Raw genomic sequence first — 27401 nt, forward strand, 5'->3', positions numbered from 1 at the left:
AATCTCTAAACGCAGACAAAACGAGTTAAGTTCCCCACCTTTTCACCACGAGGTACAGCGATCTAGGCGCGCCGTTGCTGTCCTACAGAGATGGCTTTCATTGCAAGGGAAGTAAACATATGTACGCTCCCTGTACGCTTCAAAATAAGTGGTCAACCACTTATTTTGTCTTTTTTTTTTATCTACTTTTTCTCCTCCTATTTTCTCTGTATTTTCCTCCCATCCCAATTTAGTCGTTATGCCAATTCCCCCCCCCCCCCTTCCTGGTCGTCGCGCGCATTTGCCCCCTACTTGCCGGTCTAGGGAGCCGTGAAGTCTGTCACATGCTTCCTCCAACACATGTGGAGACAGCCAGCAGCCTCTTTTCACCTGGCAGCGAGGACTCTCACTGGGGAAGTGTAACGCGCGTGGGAGGATCACACTACCTCCCCCAGTTCCCTCCCTCGCTGAGCAGGCGCCCCGACCGACCTGTAGGAGTCGCTGTTTACAACGACCAGGATACCCACCCCACCGGCTTTCCCTCCCGCTGACACCGCCAATCGTGTCAGTACGGACGACCGACCAAGCCGGAGGCACCGCTGACAGCCGGATTCGATCCCACTGTCTCTGCGGTGGTAGACAGACGCTTAGTCCGCTGCGCTTCCCGGCCGCCCCAACCACAGACCTGTCTGTATTCTGAATCTTCAGCAGACAGTCTGTCATTAACCCCTACATGGTTATGTTGGCCTCTTTCCATTCCATTTGCACTGATGGATGTTGATGAATTCATGAATGTAAAACTCAGGCTGGTTTTTCACTACTTTTGAATCCCCCCCCCCCCTCCCCCTGTGCAAATATAAGAAATATGGACATTTCGGAACGAACATGAGCAAACATTTCTCCCATTTGTGAATAATTGAATACTAGCGGTCTAGTGGCCACTAGTAGTCGGGCATTTTGTTTTTAAGATCCCCACACATTAGTGGACCGTCACGAGAAGCCCAGCCCTGTCCTATACTGTACATACTGTACGGCTGTCTGCCTGAGCTGTCTGATGTGTGAGGCTCAGTGTGCAAAGCTGTTCAGTAGTCTGTGCTTCAACCTGACCACCTGGTCTGGCCGGCCATAAAGAGGACTGGCACTCGTTCTCCTGGCTCCACTCTCCGTCTATAACTCTCTCTCTCTCTCTCTCTCGCTCTCAGACTCTCCATGTCTCCTTCTCTTATTACCTCTTCTCTCTCTCTCTCTCTCTCTCTCGCTCACGCGCCTATTTATTTGCCTTGCAGTGTCTCCTTACACACACACACATCCTCCCATCCTGTCGGGCTTAAGAAGTTCAATATTCAAATTTGTACACCAAACTAGTAGATGTAGATGAATCTAATCAAAACGTTATTGATATGAGGTGAACTGAAAACGTATATCACTGGTTCATGCCTAAATCCTTTATGATGGTTTTCCCAACTGTACCCACCCATGATGGCAAATACCAACGGACGGGCAACTTACCGTACTTTTCGGACTATAAGCCGCGGCTTTTTCCCCCATTTTTCGACCCTGCAGCTTATATAACGGTGCGGCTTATATGTGACTCGACGTGACCAAACCCGAAAATGTAAAAATCAAAATATTGCTTTTTTGACTGCATTGAAATGTTATTTATCTGTTCCCTTATTTGCTAAACTTAATACAACTTGTAAATGAGTTAATTCTTGTTATTTGTCCGACAGTATTGTGTCCCAATGCTAATTACATATGGTAATTAAACATTAAAACACCTGCAGCTTATAGTCCAGTGCGGCTTATATATGTACATCAATTTAGCTGCTGCGGCTTATAGTCAGGTGCGGCTTATAGTGCGAAAAGTACGGTAACTTGTTGATCATAAGCACTTTAGGCCTGTTTTTTTTCTCGATAATGTGTATAATAATATGTAAATCCGATCATTAATATTCAAATTTGCCTCATTTCAGCCCATTCATATTCGGATGGTATTCTATGGGACAATTGACACAGCCCTGCTCTCTGTCACCCCTCCCTCTCCCTCCCCCTCTCCCTCCCTCTCTCTCTCCCCGTCTCTCTCTCTCTCCACTCTCTGTGAATAGTACCTCTCATCCCTCAGTGCCTGGCAACCTTCTAGAGCTCACATTCATGTGCTGAACAGGGCCCGTGCCAGTCGACACCCCTCCGACCACACACACGCACATGCACATGCACATGCACACGCACACCAGGCCTGGGGAGAGAGAGGGCAGGGAGAAGGGGGTTAGGAGGAGAGAGAGGGGCGAGGAGCGGTCTGGGACGCCCGTTGCATAGCGATGGAGAGAGAGCTTTGATCCTGTAACCGCTCCACTCGGGAGTGATGTAGAGGGGGTTTTGTTAGTGAAAGGAACATTTTGAATTTCTATAGACGTAAAAGTGGCCGGCCGTTAACCGAAAGGTCGCTGGTTCGATCCCTGGGCCCCCCCCAGACAGGAGGCTGTATTCCAGCTGTGAGCTGGTGACTGGTGAAGGTCCTGCCTATGTGCCCTTGAGCAAGGCACTGAACCCCAACACTGCACTCTGATGAGATGCATATGTCGTGTGGGGGACAGTGTATGTACTGTATGTAACTAGGAGGGATATGCGAAAAGACTCATTTTACATAGCCTCGTGTACATAGACAATAAAATAATCGTCCATCTTCTACTTAATATCCAGACATCTTAGCTCGTCTTGTCTGTCTGTCATGACCAAGGATACGCACAATGAATTCAACCATCGAAATAATTTTTTTTTATCTACTTTTTCTCCCTTTTTCTATTTTTCTCCCATCCCAATTTCGTATTGTCCAATTCTACCCTCCCCTGTCTCGAACGCTGTTAGGCCATGCCTCCCACAAGCCGGCTGCAATGTGGACGAAGCCTTGCATCACGTGTCCCCTCCGGTACACGAGGAGGCAGCCGTCGCATCTTTTCACCTGCACAGCGCGATCTCTCAGCGGCGGGGGTCTGCGTGGGAGGGACACGCCGCCCTCGTCGCTTCCTGATTCCGCTGCGCAGGCGCACCAACCGACCTGTAGGAGTCGCTGTCCACAACGTCCCATCCCCACCCACCGGCTTTCCCACCCCCTAATACTGCCAATTGTATTAGTATGAACGACCAGCCAAACCGGTAGCAACGCCGAGAGCTGGGCTCGAACCCAGCGTCTCCTGCATTAGTGGCGAGCGCATTGCCCACTGCGCCACTTAGCCGCCTCGCATCGAAATAATTTGAAGATCCGATTGAAACTCTTTTCTGTTTCTGTTCAATGCGTGCAACACGGAGAGAGTTCACCCGCATTGGAAGCGCTTCAGAACGCCCTCTCCTCTCCTCTCGTCCGCAGGTCTTTACGGTCTGCCCAAGAGGAACGGCAAGCTGAAGGACATCAGCCACTTCGACGCGGCCTTCTTCGGGGTGCACCCCAAGCAGGCGCACACCATGGACCCCCAGCTGCGGCTCATGCTGGAGGTCGCCTACGAGGCCATCATCGACGGAGGTGAGCGGGGGGGCGGGGTGAGACGAGGAGAGAGGTTAAGGAAACGGGAGCAGATGTGAGGGGCGGGGTGGTGTTATTATTATTTAAATAGTTTTTATTGGTTTTTTTAAAGGTTCAACAACATTATATACACACATACAAACATACATACAATACATGACTACATATAACCGCACAATACCTAAAATAAATGAAAAATAAAGTAGACAAAAATTAAATAAAAATAAAAATAGTAATAATAATCAAAGAAAATTGCATTGTTCCTATAGAGGTTGTCACTTGCCATATCGAAATTGCCTATCCTATGCCTAAGCATCCTCAGCCGGGAATTTTAGATTGAAATAATCCAGAAATGGCTGCCAAACTTGGAAGAATTTCTGGGTAGAGCCCCTGGTGGAGTATTTAAGTCTCTCAAGTTTTAGGTGTGCCATCACATCTTCGACCCAGCGTCGATGTGATGGAGGAATGGCTGACTTCCAATTAAGCAAAATAAGGCGTCTAGCCAACAAAGAGGAGAAGGCCACAGCATCTGTTTGAGCGACAGATACCCTGATTTCGCCAGGGAGCACTCTAAAAACTGCTGGGGCGGGGTGGTGTTGACCCCCCCGTCCTCTTTTCTTGATCCTCCCATCACAAATAATTTTAGAGGGACATTAGCTTTAGAGCAACCTACGGTACGTACAACTCTTAAAAAGTATGTGCATTGCAGTTTGTGGGGTATCATCACTCTGGAATGGTCTGGATGCGAGTATAAAATTAAACAAAAATATCAATCAATTAAAAGGTAGCTTTAAACAAGCACTTATGGACACATATAAGAGAGAGAGAGGAGCTTGAGCAGTAATGTGACAGCCTATTATTTTGTCTTATTTGGATATATAAAAAAACTGTACTTTTATTTAATTCATTATTTGTTATATTATTTTTATTAAATTATAATGTCAAATATTGTAAGGGAAGGGGCAGGGCTTGATAAGTTGTCTTTACTTCCCCCTGTTCCTTCTCGAACAGTCTTTGACTATATTTACCTTTTTGTTTTTTAAACTTGTTTTTTTATGTTTCTATGTTCGAGAGACAAATAAAAATCAAATCAAACAACGGTTGCGGTCGGAGGATCAAGAAAAAAGGGGTGGGGCTTGAGATCGGTCAGTTGGTGTTTTGTGGTTTATACTCGACTGTTTGCATTATGATTGACACCAACTGGACCATCTTTGTGGACGTTTTTTATTTTGTTTATCCGACGACGGCGGCGATCCGACACCACACTGAAAATTGAGCTGTGCCCGGTTGGTTGGTGGCACAACAGAAAGAGCGTTGTTGATCTAACGTTACTGCAAGATGAGATCAAAGTGGTTCCAGTGTGTCGTCGTTGGAGTGGCTGCTGTGACACTGAAACAGGCTGTCCGTCCTCAAGCTTCTGGCCAATGTTTATTTTCATTCCTTGTAGTAATTCACTGAGCCGGGGGTAGTAGCCCAGGGCTACTAAATGTAGGCTAAGTCACCAGCAGTGATGCCACAGATTACTTGTAAAAATAATCTGATTACTGATTACTCCTTTAAAAAGTAATCTAGTTACTTTACTGATTACTTGACTTTGAAAGTAACTAGGTTATGAAGTCGTCGTCGTCGTCCCTGCTGCTGCCACAAGAATGACAACAGTTTTTTTTTTTTTTTTTTTTTTTAATAATGCTTTATTGAAAGTGCATAATGTCATAAACCATGATTTGGCTGCTCAGACAGGTCATCATGAGACGTCATCAGCCATCAGGCCATATAAGGTCACAGCTGACTGTACCCCTGGCTCTCTTATCATCAGCATTATGAGATAGTAACTAAATAGTAACTCACAGCCACTTGGAAAAGTAACTGTAATCAGATTACTGGCTTGTAAAAAGTAACAAGTTAGATTACTATTTACTGAAAAAAGTAATCAGATTACAATCACTGGTCACCAGTCAGCCATCCGATGGGAGACGCACGCTCAGATTGCTCTGCTCGGAGTGTTTGGGGCCAGAATACCGGGAGCTTGATGCGTCGGGGCGAGAGCTTAAGTATCGACCGTGCACAAATTTAAATTGGTGCGCGAGACAAGTGCAGCCATCGGTTCCAGTGTCACTATTTTATTTTGTTGCTCTCAAGTCGTATTAAAAAGTCTTCAATTTAATTGGTTGAGAGATCTGCAGATGCCCCTGAATACTTATGTTACCGGATTGATATTTTTGGACTGTATATTTTTTAATGTAGTATATACAGTACATATCTTAGAATGTATAGAACAGAAGCACTTTATTGATCCCGAGGGACATTCAGTGCCACAGATCGCTCAAATGGTAGTCAATCTAAAATAAGAATAAGAATACACTATATATACATTCTAAAATGTACAGGAAGATATACAGGGATTTATACTGTTACTATTAGGTAGTGATGCACGATATATCGGCCACCGATATAATATCGGCAGATATGGCAGTTTTTTTTTTACATATCGGTATCTGTCCGATATCAAGATAGGGCCGATATATATTAAAAAAAAAATGTGTACATGTTTTGGCCTTAAATAGTTTCAAAATATCAGTAATTTCTGAAAATAACTTACAAAAGTAAAAAAAAAAAAGAAAAAAAGCATTTTGGAAAATAGCTCTTTATTATATTATCATCAAAAAGTGTTTTCTATACAGAGATATCGACATCGGTAAATATCGGTATCGGCCAGAACAGCAATATTAATATCGGTATCTGCCACAATTTTCACATCGGTGCATCACTACTATTAGGGTTGGGTACCGTTCACGTTTGAACCAGTACCGGTACCTGCGGATCGATACCGGTACCCAACGGTATCTTTTTTCTGTACTTTAGTCTCTAAAAATGTTATCTACCTACCTCGGTTGTAAAAAAAAAATCGAAACATCAAATGATTTATTATCATTATTATTTATTTAGAACAATTTGTAAATATATACCGTAATTCCTCTAATAGTAACCGGTATTCAATTAAAAACCGGGTCTCTATTAATGACCGAGTGCGCTGTTGAGCTAAGCAATTATAAGCCGGCCTCCTAATACAAGCCGGGTTTCATGTATATTAGAGGAATTACGGTATTTCCCTCAATGGATTTACCATAGGCAATATATTTTGTTATTGTTGTTATATGCTGGCCTGGCTGTGCAGTAAATACCATATAATGGTATGGTGTTAATGTTTACCAAGAGAGTAAGCCTACCTCAGAATTGTATAAAACGAAGTTATTATTATTATACCAGTATTGTGATTGCACTATTTTACTTTGTTTAACTTTTTTTGACCACCTGTAATTGCACTGTTTACTACCGTATTTCATACAGTATTTGGTTTCAATAAATGAACCCAGTACATTTTACTGGGTTCAAACTGACACAAAATGTTGATTTATTCATTATGATCTGTTTGAAAATTAGAAATATAGGCTTCTCTCTTATACAGGCCTCCTCCTAATACAAGCCTGGTACCCGCTACAGTTGAAACAAATACAAGCCCGGGTCACTATTAGAGGAATTACGGTATATATTAGGGCTGTCAAAGTGAATGCTTTAACTTTGGAGATTCATTTAAATAATCTAAAGCGTTTGACTGTGTATTCCTATTTCTGACGACTACCTAAACGGTTATCGTGAGCGATATGATGTGGCGCTGAATTAACCCCTCGGGATCAATAAAGTACTATCCTATTCATAACCAACACAATGGAGCGTAACGGGAAGCCGAGTCTCTGAATCTGAACGCCGGCCGGCCTTGTGTTCGTTCTGGTTCCGGTTCCAACAACAGGTCTGAACCCCACGGCGCTGCGCGGCAGCAAGACGGGCGTGTACATCGGCGTGAGCGGCTCGGAGGCGGGCGAGGCCTTCAGCCGGGACCCAGAGGAGCTGCTGGGCTACAGCATGACGGGCTGCCAGCGTGCCATGTTCGCCAACCGCCTGTCCTACTTCTTCGACTTCAACGGTAAGGAGGTTTTCTGTGACACGGCGGAGAGGGAGAGGGAGAGAGAGAGAGGGAGTGAGAGAGAGGGAGTGAGAGAGAGGGAGTGAGAGAGGGGGAGGGGGGTGAGAGGGAGAGAGGGAGAGAGAGGGAGTGAGAGAGGGGGAGGGGGGTGAGAGAGGGAGAGAGAGAGAGGGAGTGAGAGAGGGGGAGGGGGGTGAGAGAGGGAGAGAGAGAGAGGGAGTGAGAGAGGGGGAGGGGGGTGAGAGAGGGAGAGAGGGAGGGGCAGGGGGGTGAGAGAGGGAGAGAGAGAGAGGGAGTGAGAGAGGGGGAGGGGGGTGAGAGAGGGAGAGAGGGATGGTGAGAGAGGGAGTGAGAGAGGGGGAGGGGGGTGAGAGAGGGAGAGAGGGATGGTGAGAGAGAGAGAGAGACAGAGGGGGGTGAGAGAGAGAGGGGGGGGGAGGGAGGGGGAGGTGAGAGAGAGAGAGAGAGAGCGTGGGATGAGCGAGAGAGGGGGGGATGAGAGAGGGAGGGGGAGGGGGGGTGAGAGAGAGAGAGGGAGAGAGAGAGAGGGGTGGGATGAGAGAGAGAGAGAGAGTGAGAGACAACCTGCAGAACTAGTCTGTGTCGTCTGTGTTATATAAGACCTTACCCTCGTGTACGTTATGTACAGTAAGTTGTTCTACATCTTGCTGTTGTGTTGAAGTCCCTCCGCTGTTATTATGACATAGTGTTACACATCGTCAAACAGCCCTCGGGCTTAACCTGCAGAACTTGATTACATGGAGTCAAGTGTTTCGTTTTTAAAAATGTTTTAAACCTCACCTTAGTTTAAATGAACACGCCAACATTTTGGGCTTATCGTCTTCTCCAGAGAGAGAGACAAGAAGATGGATACCAGTTTCCTCTCTGTGCGTTCAGTAGAAAGCTATCTGGCGCTGCACGTTAGCCTAGCTTAGCACAATGAATGGAAGCGGACAGTGCCGGTTAGCCTTCGGGAGAGGTGTTAGTTGGACAATGCCTATAGGCTAACCAGGCACTGTCCGCTTCCATTCATTGGAAGCTAAAATCAGCTAAGCGATAAGCTAACGATAAGCTATATCATTTCCCCAAATGTTGGCGTGTTCCTTTAAGATTTGACCTCGGTGTACAGTATGTTATGTAAGTTCTACACCTTGTTGTTGTGTTGAAGTCCCTCGGCTGTTATTATGACATAGTGTACACATCGTCAAACAGCCTCGGGCTTCACCTGCAGAACTTGATTACATGGAGTCAGTTTTTTTTTTTTTTTTTTTTTTTTTTTTAAACCTCACCTTAGTTTAAATGACCGTACCAGACATGTGGGTTTCCAAGTCATTCTTGCCTTGATAAAAAAAAAATAATAATAATAATCACTGTGCCTGTTCTTTTTTTCATAATCTTTTACCCTTGCTGTAAAATTTGGTAGTTCAATTCAGTTCAGTTCAGTTCAGTAATTTTTTATTTCTGGCTTTGGACACATAACAACGGTCATTCCATAAATCGTCAACGTTTTACCAGCTGCTATTGCAGCATTGTCCGAAAAGGGCTTGGGAGTAGAACTAGGCTTGTCGGGCCCTACCCCTGAAGACTTACGTTTAGTTTCTTTTTGTTTTTTCATTTACATACATACATAGTACATACATATAGTCCACACATATAGTATAGTACACATTACAGTATAGTATACCTGCAGTATATAATAGTATATATATAGTACATAATAGTGTATACAGCACATGTATAATGTGATGTGAGATATATAGTACATGATATATACAATATAGTACCATAATATAATGTTAGGGTTAGCATGTCATTTTAGTCCGATGTGGTGACTTTCAAGACTTTCGGATTCAATGGAAGCCTATGGCAATAATGGTGAATCAACAGAGAATACCTGCCACATTCTTCTGTAAAAACAGCACAGGGATTTTTTAATGACTTGGAACCCACATGTCAAAATGACTGGTATGATTCTTTAAGAGTTATGCTCCTTACTGTTATTGTTACAACATATAGCCTAACTTACACATTTAACTCCCTCAGCCATAATAATAACCATTCTTTGAATTATATTAGGGCTGGGCAACAATTCAATAGTATTATAATTGACTTTTATAACGGCATGATATCATGGTGAAGTTATGTAATATATCATGGTAGACTAGTCTGTTTAAACTGATAACTAGTGCATTGTAACACATTCTGTATTGATTTAAAAAAGATGTGATCTGAAATATTTTGAGGCAAGAGTTTTGGTTTGACACAACTTTATACACACTGACTGTATAAGGCAGTTCAAGGTGACAAACATCAATTGGACTTAATTTGTGATTTGACATTTTTATTTCATATCTCCCAGCCCTACTTTTGTGTGACAAAACGCAATCGAATAGATGTTAGAATGAATGACATTGCGCTCGTCACCAACGTAAGAGACACCGGGTTCGACTACGGCTGTCGGCGTTGCCTCCGGCTTGGGCCGGCCGTCATACTAACTCGATTGGCAGAGTTAGCGGGTGGGAAGTCGATGGGTGGTAATCTGGACGTTGTAAACAGCGACTCCTACAGGTCGGTTGGGTGACGCCTGCACAGCAGAGACAGGAAAATGGCAGGGGTAGTGTGAGCCTCCCACACGTTACTCCTCGCCAAATGAGAGTCCGCGCTGTTCAGGTGAAAAGATGTGACAAGCTGCCTCCTCGTGTATCTGAGGGGACACGTGATGCAAGGCTTCTATCCTCCATACAACCGACCAGTGGGGGGCATATGCGAGCAACGTTCAAGACAGGGGAGGGGAGAATTGGCACGGCTAAATTGGGATGGGAGAAAAAATTGAAAAAGAGGAGAAAAAGTGGACCAAAAAAATAAATAACACGAATAACTTTTTATCCATAACCTTCTTCTCCCTCCGCCAGGTCCCAGCACGGCCATCGACACGGCCTGCTCCTCCAGCCTGTTGGCTCTGGAGAACGCCTTCAACGCCATCCGCCACGGCCAGTGTGACTCCGCCCTGGTGGGCGGGGTCAACCTGCTCCTCAAGCCCAACACGTCGGTGCAGTTCATGAAGCTGGGCATGCTCAGTCCGGAGGGCACCTGCAAGTCCTTCGACGCCTCAGGTAGAGTCAGCGGCTCTGAGCGCTATCAAATCAAATCAAATCAAATGTATTTGTAAGGCCCCGACAACACACGTTAATGTCCCCATGGGCCGGACATGTCTTCTTTAACCCATTTAGACCTAAAACGCCTGCTAATGATGCATTATATAGCCTGTATATACACACAAATGTGTTTCCCGGTTTTAATGGTTTAAACAAGTCAAAAAGAAACATCACAATAAATCAAGAACAAAACAAAAACACCATAAAGTCCAAAAAATGTAAAAATAAATGCAAAATCAATGCAACACTCCCAGACATACCCCACGCGAAGGTAAGGAAAAACTCACTAAAACCTAGCAATAGGAAAAAATGCACCACAGGCAATGTGGAGGAGAGAAACCTTAGAAGGGCCGTTCAAGGGGGGGGATCTCCCTTCTTAGATGTCGGTGATAGTAGTGTTGCAGTAAAACAGGCAAACAGTTGGTAATCATGCACTCATGCGTGTAGTGAAACACAGATAAGTGCATGCGATAGGTATGGTAGCAATGTGCTAATTGACTGACTACCGTTATAGAACGTTTGCCGTTAGTGATCATGACGGGTGAGGTTTGTCTGTGGTCTTTATACATGTATCACTGTACATATTAATACTACAACCCTGTACATGCATCCGATTAGCACTAGGTTGTACTAGGGGCGACGGTGGTTCGATTCCCCCTCCTCCCGGGTAGCGTGTCAAAGTGTCCTTGAGCAAGACACTCAACCCCTAACTGCTCCCGATGAGCAGGTCAGCACCTTGTATGATTGCCTCTGCCATCGGTGTGTGAATGTGTGAGTGAATGGGTAAAAATGTGAGGAACAAATTGTAAAGCGCTTTGGATAACAGTGCTATATAAATGCACCATTTACCGTTTGACTAATTTATATATTTTATCTCTTTTTTTATCTTTATTATTTATTTTTAATCTCCTGTACATTGTATATGACTATTGCACTTTACTGTTCCATGTCCACTCTGGATGGATGCCAAACCTCTTTTCGTTGTACTGTATAATAATATAATATATAATATAATGACAATAGATTTTAATCTAATCTAATTAACCATTTCAATGCTGGTTTTAGTTTCTAGGTAACTTTGAGCATCCAGCCTGCGCCGTTTAAACACAAAAGCATTTAAAACACAAAAGCATTTGACAAGGGAGCTCCAGTAGCTCACCACGTACCTCGAGCGCTATTTCGGCGCCGGGGACAACCGTGCTCGTCACGGATCTGGGGTTTAGCGAGTTCGAATCCCGGACTGCAGCCGTGCCTTTCCCAGAGTGTCTTCCCCCCCATCTGTACCCCTTCAGCCTGTTTCTGTCGGTCATTCTTGACCAGAATAAATGCGATAAACGCTAAAAAGAGCCAGGGGAATGGCCAAAGTTTAAAAAAAAAAAAAGCATTTGACAATCAGCTGCTGAAGTTAGTAAAGGTATAATCTGTAATGCTGTCAAACGGCGACCTCTAGGCAAAAGAGACCCTCTTGGTATTGCACTTTGTTTACATTCTTTGTTTTGGGTTGATGTCGGTTGGACTTTAGTCATTTATTATATACTGTCAAATTTCTCCAGACATTCATAATTTTGCCAGCAAGAGTAACCCCTCCGCTATCCCCACTCTCAACTCCAACCCATATATCGGTAGACGTGCAGGTTAGATGTAGATGTAACATGCAGCAGACAGGTTACAGTACAAACCCTTTATCCAAAATGAAACATCTGATGTTTTCCTAAAGGAAAAACCACCCAGCGTCATGCTTTGACCGTAGCGGTCAAACAAGATTCTTGCCAGCAATCTGTGGCACCCATTTTATACACACTCTCACCCATTACAACCACACGTTTCCAAGGACCAGCATAAGTCATCGAAGAGAAGCCGCCTATTCTCTGTCCTCGCTCCACAATGGCGGAACGAACTTCCCACCACAGTTAGGACAGCAGAAACACGGCCACAATCTTTCACCGTCGACTAAAGACGCACTTCTTCAATCAATACCTCAAGTTAAAAAAGAAAAACCTTCTTACTGTCTTCTACTCTTCCACTAATTAATCTTCCTTGCCTATATTACTTCCTACTATACGAACATGTCTCTACTACTATGCACTCAACTAGGGCTGCAACTAATGACTATTTTGGTAGTCGACTAATCTGTCGATAATTTTTTCGATTAGTCGACTAATCGAAAAACAATTATATACATTTTTAATTAAAAATGTTTTGCACTACCTATCTTTGTGAAAGTGGCTTCTCAGCTCTGGTCCAGCTGAAGACAGAGCAGAGGAACAGATTGGACATTGAGCATGACCTCAGAGTTGCTTTGAGACTCTTGTCAGGACCAAACAACATCCCCAGTTACTTACTGTCGGTCTGTTATGTTAAGCTAAGAAGTCTTCAGCTGGCTGGACCAGAGCTGAGAAGCCACTTTCACAACGATAGGTAGTGCAAAAAAAAATAAAAAAATCGACTAATCGACGCAACAATTCCTCATCGACGATTTTTTATAATCGACATCGTCGATTATGTCGACTAATCGTTGCAGCCCTACACTCAACACTGCAGCGCCCAAGTTGCAACACTGTTTGATGAACATTGTTACTCGGCTGAACGGGTTGTACCCTTCCTTCCTGCTGACTTGTCGTACAGAACTTGTACATATTTCCTTGTATTATTTTTAAACGGCTGCTCTCTGGTCTCCCCCAGGCAACGGGTACTGTCGCTCGGAGGCGGCGGTGGTCGTGCTGCTGACCAAGCGCTCCATGGCGAGGAGGGTCTACGCCACCGTGCTGAACGCCGGCAACAACACCGACGGCTACAAGGAGCAAGGTGAGACCACCACGCCCCCCGCAGTCACCTGTTCTAGTCCGCTCCCAGCCCCGCTGGGCCTCACTCCACTCAGTCAGATCCAGGGCTGTACCGAATGCTTCGAAGCTTCGATCATAATGTTGACATTCGAATTCTAAATCGACATTCGAATTCTTTATTTTTAATAAAAAAATAATAATTATTATTATATATTTTTTTATCTTTTTTTTTCTTCTGTCTATTCAATCTGTTTAAACCAATGGGGGTTTCTTCACAGTTGCAGTTAAAGATTAAGCTACACTAATGTTATAATATTATACTATAAGACGTCACCATCACTTTCATACCAACGTGCCCTTATTGGATTATTTATGTCGACGAAACTGATAAAGAAAGTTGATTTAATAAAAGAAAAAGACTAATTTAATCAGATTAATCACTTTATTCAAATTGAGGATTTAGTTTAAAAAATAAAAAAAAACTTTTTTATAGACATTCAAAGCTTCGTTCAAATACTTCAATAGAAGCTTTGAATGTAAAAAAAAAAATAATGACATTCGGTACAGCCCTAGTCAGATCCATGACTTGAGATGGATTAGAACCAACGTACGGTCATCATTAGACTGTAGAGCAGCGCAGATTATATTTTAGATGAGAACCTGTTGGTGGTCGCAGGCAGAGGGCGGTGAAAATGATTGTACATGATGCAACACGAGAAGCGCCGTCACTACGCCACACACGCATGAAGTTACTATGTTACAGCGTCATGTTGGGACATCTATTTGTGGTGTGTCGGTATGATATAATAATAATAATAATAATAATAATAATAATAATAATAATAATAATAATAATAATAATAATAATAATAATAATAATAATAATAATAATAATAATAATAATAATAATAATAATAATAATAATAATAATAATAATAATAATAATAATAATAATAATAATAATAATAATAATAATAATAATAATAATAATAATAATAATAATAATAATAAGAGCCACCACAGAGCCTGGACTCTTTTTTAAAGCAGGCCTGAAAACCCATCTGTTTAAAAAGGCCTTTGACTGTTGGCTTTTTATTTTTATTTTCTTGTGCTGTTGTTTTTAATTTTCTGTTTTATACTATGTTTTTAACTATGTTCTATTTTTTATCTTATTTTTATTCTGTATTTTATTTGTTTTACTAATAACAATTTTATTTCTTTAACTACCGGCATGTTTTAACCCTGTAGCACTTTGGGATCCCAGCGAACAAAAAGTGCAATACAAATTCAATTTATTATTAATAATTCATTTGATTTATACAGCGCTTCTCAATGACCCGAAGTCGATGATATTGTGGTGGCCTGTCCCACATCTATGTGTGTGTATGGGGAAACAAACGATGCACTAAACCGCTCGGCTATAACAGTTCCAGCCATTTCTCCTGACCCGCTACGACACTCGGGGTGAAGAAAATCGTGCCCCTTTTCCCCCCGTTTTATAGCTCGTTTTTTAAATGTGCGAGGCTAATCTCCCTCTAGCTAATCCAGCACATGAAACACCGATTTAATGGTTGCATTGCAAGGGGTCTGGTGTAATAGAGGGGACACATTCCCTACGTGAAGGGCATGCACTCATACTAACCTTTCCTCCAGTCACTCTTTGCATACTCCACCCGGTCCCTGTTTATAAACAGACATGGCTCGTGGGCGAATGTCTGTAGTGTCACACTGTTTACAACACACACGCACACACACACACACACGCACACACAGACAAGCTCTCGTGGTGTTGTTCCAAGTAGGATATTAATACAGACTCTCGCGCCAGAGCATATGCCAATACCACTCTTCATCCTTATCTGCCAGCCAGAAATACCCCCGACGTCTGGCCAGAGAGCATTATCTGCCTGCCCATCATGCCAATAGAAACCCCTCCTCACGACCACAGCGCTGAGGTACTGACTATATAGGCTACTGGCCTAGGAGCCAGGAAGACCTTGGTTACATAAAGAGCCAGCTGTTGAGGCCGCAAGGATTTACAAGTGTAGATAGTTGCTATAGATACCAACTGCACTTCTTCCTCCAGGCCTCATTGTACTCCTCTTACAGTATGTACAGTAAAGGTCAGCTCTCCCTCGCCGTTCTGTCGACCATACTGCACCGCGTCACTTTTCATGCGTTACAAGTAGGGATGTCCGATATTATCGGCCGATATTGGCATTAAAATGTAATATCGGAAATTATCGGTATCTGTTTTCAAAAATAAATTAAAACTTTTTCTTTTATTTGTATTTTAATTTTTACATTTATTTAACCTTTATTTACCCAGGCAAGCAAGTAAAAACAAATTCTTATTTTATTTATTGTGAAAAGTATGCATAATGTTGTGTTTTTTGGGGGGGGAACCCCGCATATATCGGTATCGGTTGATATCGGTATCGGAAATTAAGAGTTGGACAATATCGGTAACAAAGCCAATATCGAACATCCCTAGTTACAAGTTTTGTTTTATTTGTCACATATAATGTACATTACTACAGTGAAAATGCTTGGTTCTGTGTGAGCCTCCTGAGATTCATACAGTAAAAAAGTTAAAAACACTATACAAAATGCAACCAGAATGCAAAATGAGGTAGGGATGTAGTGCACGTCTTTAGTAATGAATGGATAAAATATGGTTAAAGTGTCTAATATTAAAGCTGAGCGTTTAAAGTGGATACAGACGGACAGTATATCCAAATGTTGAGCGGCCTTTGTTTTTCCACTAAAGCCCTAAACCCAGCCCCCCCCCCTTTCTTGATCCTCCAATCACAACTGTTGCCTTACAAAACAAAGTGTGTATGTTGTCTCTCACACATAACCTCTCTCTCTCTCTCTCTCACCCCCCCCTCTCTCTCTCTCTCCCTCTCTCTCACCCCCCCTCTCTCTCTCTCTCTCTCTCTCTCTCTCACCCCCCCCCTCTCTCTCTCTCTCTCTCTCTCTCACCCCCCCTATCTCTCTCTCACCCCCCCCTCTCGCTCTCTCTCACCCCCCTCTCTCTCACCTCTCTCTCTCTCTCACCTCCCCCTCTCTCTCACCCTCTCTCTCTCTCTCTCTCTCACCTCCCCCTCTCTCTCTCTCTCACCTCCCCCTCTCTCTCTCTCACACTCTCTCACTCTCTCTCTCTCTCTCTCTCTCTCACCCCCCTCTCTCTCTCACTCTCACTCTCTCTCTCTCTTACCCCCCCCTCTCTCACCTCTCCCCCTCTCTCTCTCTTTCACCTCTCCCTCTCTCTCACCCCCCTCTCCCCCCCCTCTCTCCCTCTCCCTCTCTCTGACCCCCCTCCCCCCCCAGGTGTCACGTTCCCATCAGGGGACATGCAGCAGAGGCTGGTGCGTTCTCTCTACGAGGAGGCCCACATCACTCCTGACATGGTGGAATACATCGAGGCCCATGGCACCGGAACCAAGGCAAGTGGACGCACACACACACACACACACACACAGACACACACACACACACACACACACACACACACACACAGACACACAGACACACGCACACACGCACACACGCACACACGCACACGCACACACACACACACACGCTTGCATATTTGTGTTGAATATTGAAGTACGTCAACGTTCCCGAGCGACCGTTAACATCCGTGACGTCACGTGACCCCCCCCCCCTCTTCCAGGTCGGCGACCCGCAGGAAGTGAACGGCATCGTCGGCGTGTTCTGTCAGTCCAAGCGAGACGAGCCTCTGCTCATTGGCTCCACCAAGTCCAACATGGGCCACCCGGAGCCCGCCTCCGGCCTCTCTGCCCTGGCCAAGGTGAGGCGCGGGGCGGGGCTGTGTTTCTGGGGGGAGGGGAGCAGGAGTACGACCAGGTCCCCTCTGTCTCCTCTGTCTCCTCTGTCTCTCCTCCATCCTCTCTGTCTCCTCTCCTCTCTGTCTCCTCCGTCTCCTCTGTCTCCTCCATCCTCTCTGTCTCCTCCATCCTCTCTGTCTCCTCCATCCTCTCTGTCTCCTCCATCCTCTCTGTCTCCTCTGTCTCCTCTGTCTCCTCCATCCTCTCTGTCTCCTCTGTCTCCTCCATCCTCTCTGTCTCCTCCATCCTCTCTGTCTCCTCCATCCTCTCTGTCTCCTCCATCCTCTCTGTCTCCTCTCCGTCTCCTCCATCCTCTCTGTCTCCTCCATCCTCTCTGTCTCCTCTGTCTCCTCCATCCTCTCTGTCTCCTCCATCCTCTCTGTCTCCTCTGTCTCCTCCATCCTCTCGGTCTCCTCTCCGTCTCCTCCATCCTCTCTCTCTCCTCTGTCTCCTCCATCCTCTCTGTCTCCTCCATCCTCTCTGTCTCCTCCATCCTCTCTGTCTCCTCTGTCTCCTCCATCCTCTCTGTCTCCTCTATCTCCTCTCTCTCCTCTGTCTCCTCCATCCCCTCTGTCTCCTCCATCCTCTCTGTCTCCTCCATCCTCTCTGTCTCCTCTATCTCAAGTTCTCAAGTTCAAGTTCTTTAATAGTTGTCGTACAGAATACTTTCATACAAAATGCTTCTTACTGTTACGCTCCAGAGACTGTGCTAGACAAGATAGTATCAAATAACATAATAACATAATATAGCATGAATTTAGAAGAAGAAAATGAGGTCACAGTGTTCGGTATAGACATATGTACAATGTTCTGAGTTACCATATAATATACAATACACAATACTATGCAGTGTACTAATGTACAGTACTATCTAGTGCAAAGCAGAAATGGGATGAGGTACAATTTTAGGTACAATTTACAGTAAGGTGTACGAGTTGTAGTGCAATCCTTCATCCATAAATATAAAGTGTGGGGAGTGGGTGCTACAGTGTGTTTGTTTAAAGTGGGTGTGTGCTATAAAGTGTGTGGAGTGGGTGCTACAGTGTGTTTGTTTAAAGTGAGTGTGTGCGTGTGGATGTGTGTGCTATGTGTGTTTGGTGGTTGTTGTTGTGTAGTGTTCATTCATTGTTCGTTTAGCAGCCTGATGGCCTGGGGATAGAAGCTACTTCTGAGTCTTTCTGTGCTCGCCTTGAGACTCCTGTATCGCTTGCCTGACGGCAGCAGTTCAAAGAGGCAGTTGTTCGGGTGGCTCGAGTCCTTAATAATTCTCTTAGCCTTCCCCTTGCAACGCTTGTAGTAAATGTTCTGGAGGGTGGGGAGCCCCCCTCCAATTGTGCGTTCGGCTGAACGTGTCACTCTTTGTAGTCTGCTTTGGTCTTTTGCAGTGCTATTCCCAAACCAGGAGGTGATGTTGCCGGTCAAGATGCTCTCTATTGTACATGAGTAGAAGTTCTTAAGGATCTTCTGGCTGACTTGGAACTTCCTTAGGCGCCTGAGGAAGTAGAGGCGTTGTCGTGCCTTCTTCACCACACTGTTAATGTGTGTGGTCCATGTCAAGTCCTCGGATATGTAGGCTCCGAGGTACTTGAAGCTGTTGACTCTCTCAACCGGTGCCCCGTCGATGCTGAGGGGGCTGTAGTCCTTGACCCCCGACCTCCTGAAGTCCACAATCATCTCCTTTGTTTTGCTGACGTTCAGGGAGAGGCTGTTTTCCTGGCACCATCCCGCCAGGACCTTGACCTCTTCCAGGTAGGCCCTCTCGTCGTTGGCAGAGATCAGGCCCACCACCACTGTGTCGTCAGCAAATTTGACGATTGTATTGCTACTCCGCTGAGCCACACAGTCGTGTGTGTACAGGGAGTAGAGGAGGGGACTCAGAACACAGCCCTGGGGGGCCCCTATGTTGAGGGTGATGGATGAGGAGGTGCAGTTGCCTGCTCTCACCACCTGGGGTCTGCCAGTCAGGAAGTCCAAGACCCACTGGCAGAGGTCATAGCCCAAGCCCAGGTCCCTGAGCTTGGCTATGAGTATGGAGGGGACTATGGTATTGAATGCCGAGCTGTAGTCGATGAATAGCATTCTCACATAGTTCCCCTGCCTCTTGTCCAGGTGTGATGCTGCTGTGTGCAGCACATGGGATATGGCGTCCTCCGTGGACCTGTTGGGGCGGTATGCAAATTGCAGGGGGTCCATGTTGATGGGGAGGGAGGAGCAGATGTAGCCCTTTACTAGCTTCTCGAAGCACTTCATGGCTATGGAGGTGAGAGCTACAGGGCGGTAGTCGTTGAGGCAAGCAGGCTTGGATTTTTTGGGTACAGGGATAATAGTGGACTTCTTCAGGCAGGTGGGGATGACAGCCTGTTCTAAGGACAGGTTAAATATGTCAGTGAATACTGGGGCCAGTTGGTCGGCACAGACTTTTAGGACGCGGCCGGGGATGCCGTCTGGACCTGCTGCCTTCCTGATATTCACTTTTTTAAAGGTCCGCCTCACCTCATGCTCTGTTACCCTGAACACTGCGCCTCCATCAGCAGCCGACCCCCCCCCCCCCCATTGCCGAGGCTTGTGAGCTGGTGTTGTTATTACCAGCATCAAACCTCGCATAGAAGGTATTGAGGTCATTTGCTAAGGAGATGTCACTGTTCAGTTTGAGGGAGGCGCCTTTGTAGTCTGTCATCGTTTTGAGCCCCTGCCACATAGCTCTAGAGTCAGCTTGTTCAAACTGGAGTTCAATTTTATCCCTGTAGCGTCGTTTGGCCTCTGACACAGTCCTCCTTACGTTGTATCGCGCCACCTTGTGGTCATTCATGTTGCCTGCCTCTAGGCCGTCGTTGTATGCTTTGGTGCGCTCTCTCAGAGCTTCACGGACGGATTTGTCTACCCAGGGTTTTTGATTTGGGTAAACTTTCATTTTGGTAGTGGGGATTGTTTCTTTCACCCTAGTACAAACATAGTCCAGCACTGTCTCCGTGTAGGCATTAATGTTATCTGTGTCGCGGAACACATTCCAGTCTGTGTTGTGAAACACTGACCGGATCGTATCCTCTGACGTCACATCCCATTTCTGCACCTCTCGCGAGACTACGGGAGTACTTTTAATTTTCTGTCTGTACTTCGGTGTAAGAAAAATTGATGCGTGATCTGACTTACCGAAGCCACTATCAGAATGAGCCTTGTAGCCACCTTTAAATTGCGTGTAACAGTGATCTAGGATGTTACCGCCTCTGGTGTTGCAAGTCACATGCTGATAGAAGTCGGGCAATACCTTTCTCAGATTGGCGCTATTGAAATCTCCCAGAACTAAAATGGCGGCGTTAACATTCGCCTCTTGGATTCTGTTTACCTCGTCGTGTAGTCTCTGTCTCCTCCATCCTCTCTGTCTTCTCTGTCTCCTCCATCATCTCTGTCTTCTCTGTCTCCTCCATCCTCTCTGTCTCCTCTATCTCCTCTGTCTCCTCCATCCTCTCTGTCTCCTCTGTCTCCTCTGTCTCCTCCATCCTCTCTGTCTCCTCCATCCTCTCTGTCTCCTCCATCCTCTCTGTCTCCTCTGTCTCCTCTGTCTCCTCCATCCTCTCTGTCTCCTCCATCCTCTCTGTCTCCTCCATCCTCTCTGTCTCCTCTGTCTCCTCCATCCTCTGTCTCCTCCATCCTCTCTGTCTCCTCTGTCTCCTCTGTCTCCTCCATCCTCTCTGTCTCCTCCGTCCTCTCTGTCTCCTCCATCCTCTCTGTCTCCTCTGTCTCCTCTGTCTCCTCCATCCTCTCTGTCTCCTCCGTCCTCTCTCCTCTGTCTCCTCCGTCCTCTCTGTCTCTGTCTCCTCCGTCCTCTCTGTCTCCTCTGTCTCCTCCATCCTCTCTGTCTCCTCCATCCTCTCTGTCTCCTCCGTCCTCTGTCTCCTCCGTCCTCTCTGTCTCCTCTCTGCCCCACCGTGTTCAGTAACGCTCCCCTAGATTATAATGATGTGTTATACACAGTGATATGGACACGTGGTCTCCCTCCCCGCCTGCAGGTGGTGCTGTCTCTGGAGCACGGCGTGTGGGCGCCCAACATCCACTACAGCAGCCCCAACATGGACATCCCCGCCCTGAGCGACGGCCGCCTGCGCGTGGTCAGCGAGCCCATCCCCGTGCGCGGCGGCATCGTGGGCATCAACTCCTTCGGCTTCGGCGGCTCCAACGTGCACGTGATCCTCCGCCCGCCCCCCATGGGCGACAGGAAGCCCCCCGGGACGGAGGTGACCCCCAGGTACTAGGGATGCCCCCCCCCCCCTGAAACCCGGTTCTAAGCGGGAACCGGTACTAAATTAGAAAAAAAAACAGAGTATTGATAAGCTCCGACGCTATCGGTAGTCTCTAGGAGCGGATTAGCTACGGAGCTAACTAGGGCTGAGCCCAAACGTTCTTAACCCTTTCACTGCCACACGACAGAAGGTTAGCCCTTTACTATCACACAACCGTCGGTTGTGTGATAGTAAAGGGCTAACCTTCTGTATTGTCACAGTGAAAGGGTTAACCGGCTGTCGTGTGGCAGTGAAAGGGTTAACGTTCGAACCTTCGTTCGTTACGTTGGCATTCAAATTCTAAATCAACATTCGAATTTTTTATTTTTTTTCTATTCATTCTGTTTAAACCAATGGGGGTTTTTGTTCACAGTTGCAGATAAAGATTAGGCTACACTAATATTATAGTATTAAAAGAAACTGATGAGTTATATATTCATTAAAGAAAGTTGATTTAGTTGGGCTGGGGCTTCTCCCTGGGCTGGGTCTGGGGCTGGAAAGTTGATTTAATAAAAAGAAACTCGTTTAATCAGATTAATCACTTTATTCAAATTGAGGATTTAGTTTGAGGATAGTAAAAAAAAAATAAAAATAATAATAATAACATTATTAAAAAATGAATTAACTTTTTTTTATTTTTTTTATTAAAAACGAAGGTTCGAACGTTCGTTCGAAAAACCCTGACGAAGTTCGAATCCCAAAAACAGGCTTCGGGGAAACAGCCTTAGAGCTAACAGACTGTACCATCCATCTGCGACGCAACGGTGGCAGCGACAATGGACACGGAGTAACGTTAACGTTATGTCGAGTTCATACTAACACTACACCACGTATGAACTCGACATAACGTTAACGTTACTCCGTTTCCATGAAGTGTTTTAATTAGCAGCAATCTGTTGTTGTTGAAAATGTAACGTTAAACCGGAGAAACGGAAATGCGAGGACAGGAAGCCGTCATGAAGTCGTTGTAGTGTCATATTGTCGTCTTTTAGTCTTATTAACTAAAAGATTTTAACAAAATAAAAAGCAGCAGCACTATTGGATAACTGAGTCATGTTTGCTATGTATTTCTTTCTTTAGGGGAGTAGGACATTTGTTTCTCACAGTTTTAGCATGATGTTTTATAGATGGCTAGGTTAAGCACAGGTTTTAGTTTTTAAGAGGGGGGGGGGGGTTGATTTGATTTGATTTGATTGAAGTCTATTTCAAATATGCAACACAACAAACAAACATCAAGTACAGATATAGCCTTAAGCCGTTCAAATAATAAATGTATACATTTTTTTTTTAAATAATAATAATCTAAAAGAACTAGGGATGCTCGATATTGGCTTTTTTACCGATACCGATATACCGATATTGTCCAACTCTTAATTTCCGATACCGATATCAACCGATACCGATATATGCAGGTTTTCCCCCCAAAAAAACGGAATAATTTCAGGTAATTAACATGACATATCTCTTGTTGTGGAATTAACACAACATTATTCATACTTTTGACAATAAATAAAATCTGAATTTGTTCTTACTTGCTTGCCTGGGTAAATAAAGGTTATAGAAATGTAAAAGAATTTTATTTATTTATTTTTTTTTAAACTGATACCGATATTTTCCGATATCACATTTTAATGCCGATAATATCGGACATCCTTAAAAAGAACCGTTAAGCAGTATCGATAAGAGTAGTAGTATCGATAAAATCCTAACGATACCCATCCCTACCCCCCCCCCCCCAGGGCCGTGCCCAGGATCCTCCAGGCCTGCGGGCGCACGGAGGAGGCGGTGGGCGCGCTGCTCAACAAGGGCAAGGAGCACCCCGGGGACGACACCTTCCTGTCCTTCCTGAACGAGGTGGCGGGCGTGCCCACGGCCAGCATGCCCTACCGGGGCTACACCCTGATCGGCTCCCGGGAGGACGTCACCGAGGTGCACCAGGCGCAGGCCCAGGCCCGGCCGCTCTGGTACATCTGCTCCGGTGAGCGGGCGTTCATTTTGGCAGCCATTTTAATTTTAGTCTTAGTCATGTGTCCAAATTCTCCTATTTCGTTTTCACCATATTTAGTCCCCTTCATTTATTTTTCATTTTTAGTCAGTTTTAGTCAACTACAGGTCTGAGCATTTTAGTCTTAACACTTTGGTTGCCTTGGGTTAAATTAATGATATACCATAGGTTGCCGGCTCTATTTGTCTATGGAGAAGTTCCCCTTCTTTGCATGGCTATAACTTTTTAAATTCTATTGCTACATTGCCATTATTATGGCCCATTCAAAGTCCTATATGTATTGTTCATTGTGTAGCAACGTTAAACTTTTTCATTCACATATTCATAGTAAAGTGTGGTCTAATGTATAAGTATGTTTTCATCTCTTTCTGCAGCTTTCTCCAGAACGTGATCTATAGCCCCAAATGCATTATATTGATGATGCAATACAGTTTGATGGCAATCAGCGCGATATAAAAAATTCCAACTAGACGTACTTCTAGAAGTTACTACACGTCATCTGATGTTGACCGGATGGCTAGGGGGCGTTTATAATTCCGTGGGCAGCGTTATACCAATCGATCATCTAATGTGGGTCAAATGTTGATAATAGCAGTTAGTATCGAAGACGGTAACGTTACACGCTGAAACTCACCCCAGTCTCCGCGCGCCGTTGGGCGATCATCGTCGAGTTGAAATCTTATCATTATGGGATGTAAATTTACCCGGTCCATCTCCAGCTTGTATAATGGTATATACGTCCAAATCATGTTGTTTATCGAGTTATTGGCAATCGCTCACTGTGTAGTGTGACGAGCCAGAGTCGCGGGACCTATAGCGAGCGCCGGAAGTACTACGGTCGTCTAGGACAACCTCTATTCAACATCCTGTTTGGCGATTGCGCCGATCGGCCACCAGATGGCGCTCCTGAACCGCCAGAGAGCTCAGTGGGTCCTGCTGGTGGATCTCAGGCCAGCGGAGGGGACAAATGAATCCGATCGCAGATTTTTGAAATATTGATATAAGGACGCTGTACAGCGTCCCCCGGCAACTTGAGCATGGCCAGCAATGACGTGAAAAGACGTTCATGGCAGTCAAAGTGTTAAGTCAGTTTTAGTCTCGATTTTGTCTTTTTTTAGTTTTTGTCCAGATTTAGTCGCAGAAAACGGATGACATTTTTGTCTAGTTTCGTTAAAAAAAAGGCATTTTATTCTCTTGTAATGCATTCTATGTACCGCTACAGTCGAGTCAAATTCACATTAATGTCTATTGGGATCATAGATTCATGTAGACGCCCCTCTCCCCCATAACGTAATCAGTTAAAGATGTAAACAGTTAAAGACCCTCACCAGTCTTAAAATAACAAAAACAGTCAAGTGAACCGAACGTTTCCACAGCCCATGTGAAGCAGACATGACCCCTGGTTGTACAAAAATAATATATATATACATATAGATAGAAGTGCTCCACATATATTATACACCATAAGACATAATCAAACCAATAGTTTTAGTCTTAGTCATGTGTCAAATGCTCCTTTTTCATCATATTTAGTCACCTTCATTTATTTTTCATTTTAGTCTTAGTCAGTTTTAGTCTCGATTTTGTCTTTTTTGTTTTAGTCTAGATTTAGTCAGGGGAAAAAGCTTTGTTGACGACCATATTTAGTCATCATTTTCGTTGACAAAATGAACACTGCCGGTGAGCGGGCGGGGATTTAGGAGAAAGGTTAGACGGGCTGGAAGATTCAACAAGGGTGCAGTCGCTCAAACTGCTGGGCCAGTGTGATTCTATGCAAGCTTATCATCCTGTTATGTATAATAATAATAATAATAATAAATAATAATAATAATAATAATAATAATAATAATAATAATAATAAACTTTATCTGTATACTATAGCACCTTTCATAGAAGAATTGCAGCCCAAAGTGCTTCACGGTAGCAATGTAGTCATAAAATGAGTATAAAATAGACGGCAATGCATAAAGTGCAGACGGAATAAAAGCAGTGCAATAACATGGCTCTCATTTACAGTAGAATAATGATATAGTGTGGGTGTAATGAGTCTTAAGTGTATTAAAAGGCATATATTTTCTTGGCTTTCTGAAAATATTTATTGACCTAGCCTCCATAGGTAGAATGTGAAACCTTAACTTCTTCATTAACCTCCCTACTCTTGGTGGAATTTCTCTTGCATTTCCGCAGTGTATTGATTGATTGATTGATTGGTTCTGTCTCCCCGACCAGGCATGGGCACACAGTGGGCCGGTATGGGCCGCAGTCTGATGCAGCTGCCGCAGTTCCGAGCGTCCATCCTGCGCTCCGACACGGCGCTGAAGGACACGGGCCTGTGCGTCTCCAGCATGCTCATGGACGCCGACGAGGCCACCTTTGAGGACACCGTCCACGCCTTCGTGGGCCTCGCTGCCATACAGGTACACGAGTGTGGGCACGCCACCGCTGATGAGGTCGGGTTATCAAACTTATAATGAGGGCATCGTTTCTCCCCCCCCCCCCCCCCCCCACATCTCACACCAGCTGACCTCACAAAGAGGTGGATGTATTGACACACACACACAGAAAAGTATACCTTTTACCCCAAGTCCAATATATATAGTTTTGTTGAACATTTGTATTTCACAGGAGAGAAACTGTATTCAAAGAAAGCTATTAAAATAGTCTTTGAATCTAAATGTACTTTCTTTGTGTTGATTTTACATTAATTCCATGATTTTACTCAATCTGTTACAAGCTTCGGTCTTAAGTGGAAAATGCAATTCTTTATCTAGATTAATTACAGAAAATTGTGAGATTAATTGGTCAATCAAAATCAAATAAAGACAGCACTAAATAAAACAACTTGGAACGTGAACTTGAAAACTCTCCTCTCCCTCTCCCTCTCCCTCTCTCTCTTTCTCTCTTCTCTCTTCTCTCTCTCTCCTCTCCTTTCCTCTCCTCTCTCTCTCTCTCTCCCCCGCTCTCTCTCCCCCTCCCTCTCTCTCTCCCCTCCCTCCCTCCTCTCTCTCTCTCTCTCTCCCCTCCCCCCCCCCCCCCCCAGATCGCCCAGATCGACCTGCTGACAGAGCTGGGTCTGCAGCCTGATGGCATCGTGGGCCACTCGGTGGGTGAGCTGGCATGCGGCTACGCCGACGGCTCCCTCTGCCACGCCGGGGCCATCCAGGCCGCCTACTGGAGGGGCCGCTGCATCAAGGAGGCCAACCTGCCGCCCGGGGGCATGGCTGCTGCCGCCCGGGGGCATGGCTGCCATCGGTGAGGCACTGTGTGGGGCACAGAGCGGCGTCTGTCTAGAGAACACGGGTTCCCAAACTGTTTCATACCGTGACCCCATTTTATTTATGATTTTTTTTTTGGGGGGACCCCACATCGTGTAATTTCAACGCAGAATTAACCCTTTCACTGCCACACGACAGCCGGTTAACCCTTTCACTGTGACAATACAGAAGGTTAGCCCTTTACTATCACACAGCCGACGGCGATGCTCCATCATTAGCATCATTAGCTCCGCATTTGCGGAGCTAATGATGCTAATGATGGAGCATCGCCGTCGGTTGTGTGATAGTAAAGGGCTAACCTTCTGTCGTGTGGCAGTGAAAGGGTTAAGGAATATCGAAATAAAAGCACACGTTGTTGAACTTGATCGTGCATATTTATTAGAAAATGTAATTACAGCACTTATGTTATCAATACACATTTATAAAACGAGGCATATTTAGCCAGGATATGTTGCCAGAACAGTAAAAAAAAAAACCTACTGTTTTTTTTTTTTTTCTTTTTTTACTTGCCAATGCGCAAGTAATTGTCCATATAATGATCCATATACTGTCACCTACCAGCGACCCCAATTTG

General features: G+C 45.0%; 1 protein-coding gene across 1 annotated transcript in view; it reads left to right on the forward strand.

Moving 5' to 3' along the window:
• The window catches only part of fasn (fatty acid synthase), a 94069-nt gene that overhangs the window by 12243 nt on the left and 54425 nt on the right, over positions 1 to 27401 (forward strand). The window contains exons 3-12 of the mRNA XM_084338408.1: positions 3344 to 3496; positions 7305 to 7478; positions 10391 to 10591; positions 13316 to 13438; positions 16750 to 16865; positions 17096 to 17233; positions 21278 to 21513; positions 23287 to 23525; positions 25782 to 25969; positions 26593 to 26794. Of these exons, the coding sequence (XP_084194534.1) occupies positions 3344 to 3496; positions 7305 to 7478; positions 10391 to 10591; positions 13316 to 13438; positions 16750 to 16865; positions 17096 to 17233; positions 21278 to 21513; positions 23287 to 23525; positions 25782 to 25969; positions 26593 to 26794 (1770 nt within the window). The remainder of the gene's footprint in view (positions 1 to 3343; positions 3497 to 7304; positions 7479 to 10390; positions 10592 to 13315; positions 13439 to 16749; positions 16866 to 17095; positions 17234 to 21277; positions 21514 to 23286; positions 23526 to 25781; positions 25970 to 26592; positions 26795 to 27401) is intronic.

Source organism: Notolepis coatsorum (assembly GCF_963971535.1).
Source record: "Notolepis coatsorum genome assembly, contig: SUPER_10_unloc_2, whole genome shotgun sequence".
Classification (NCBI taxonomy): domain Eukaryota; kingdom Metazoa; phylum Chordata; class Actinopteri; order Aulopiformes; family Paralepididae; genus Notolepis; species Notolepis coatsorum.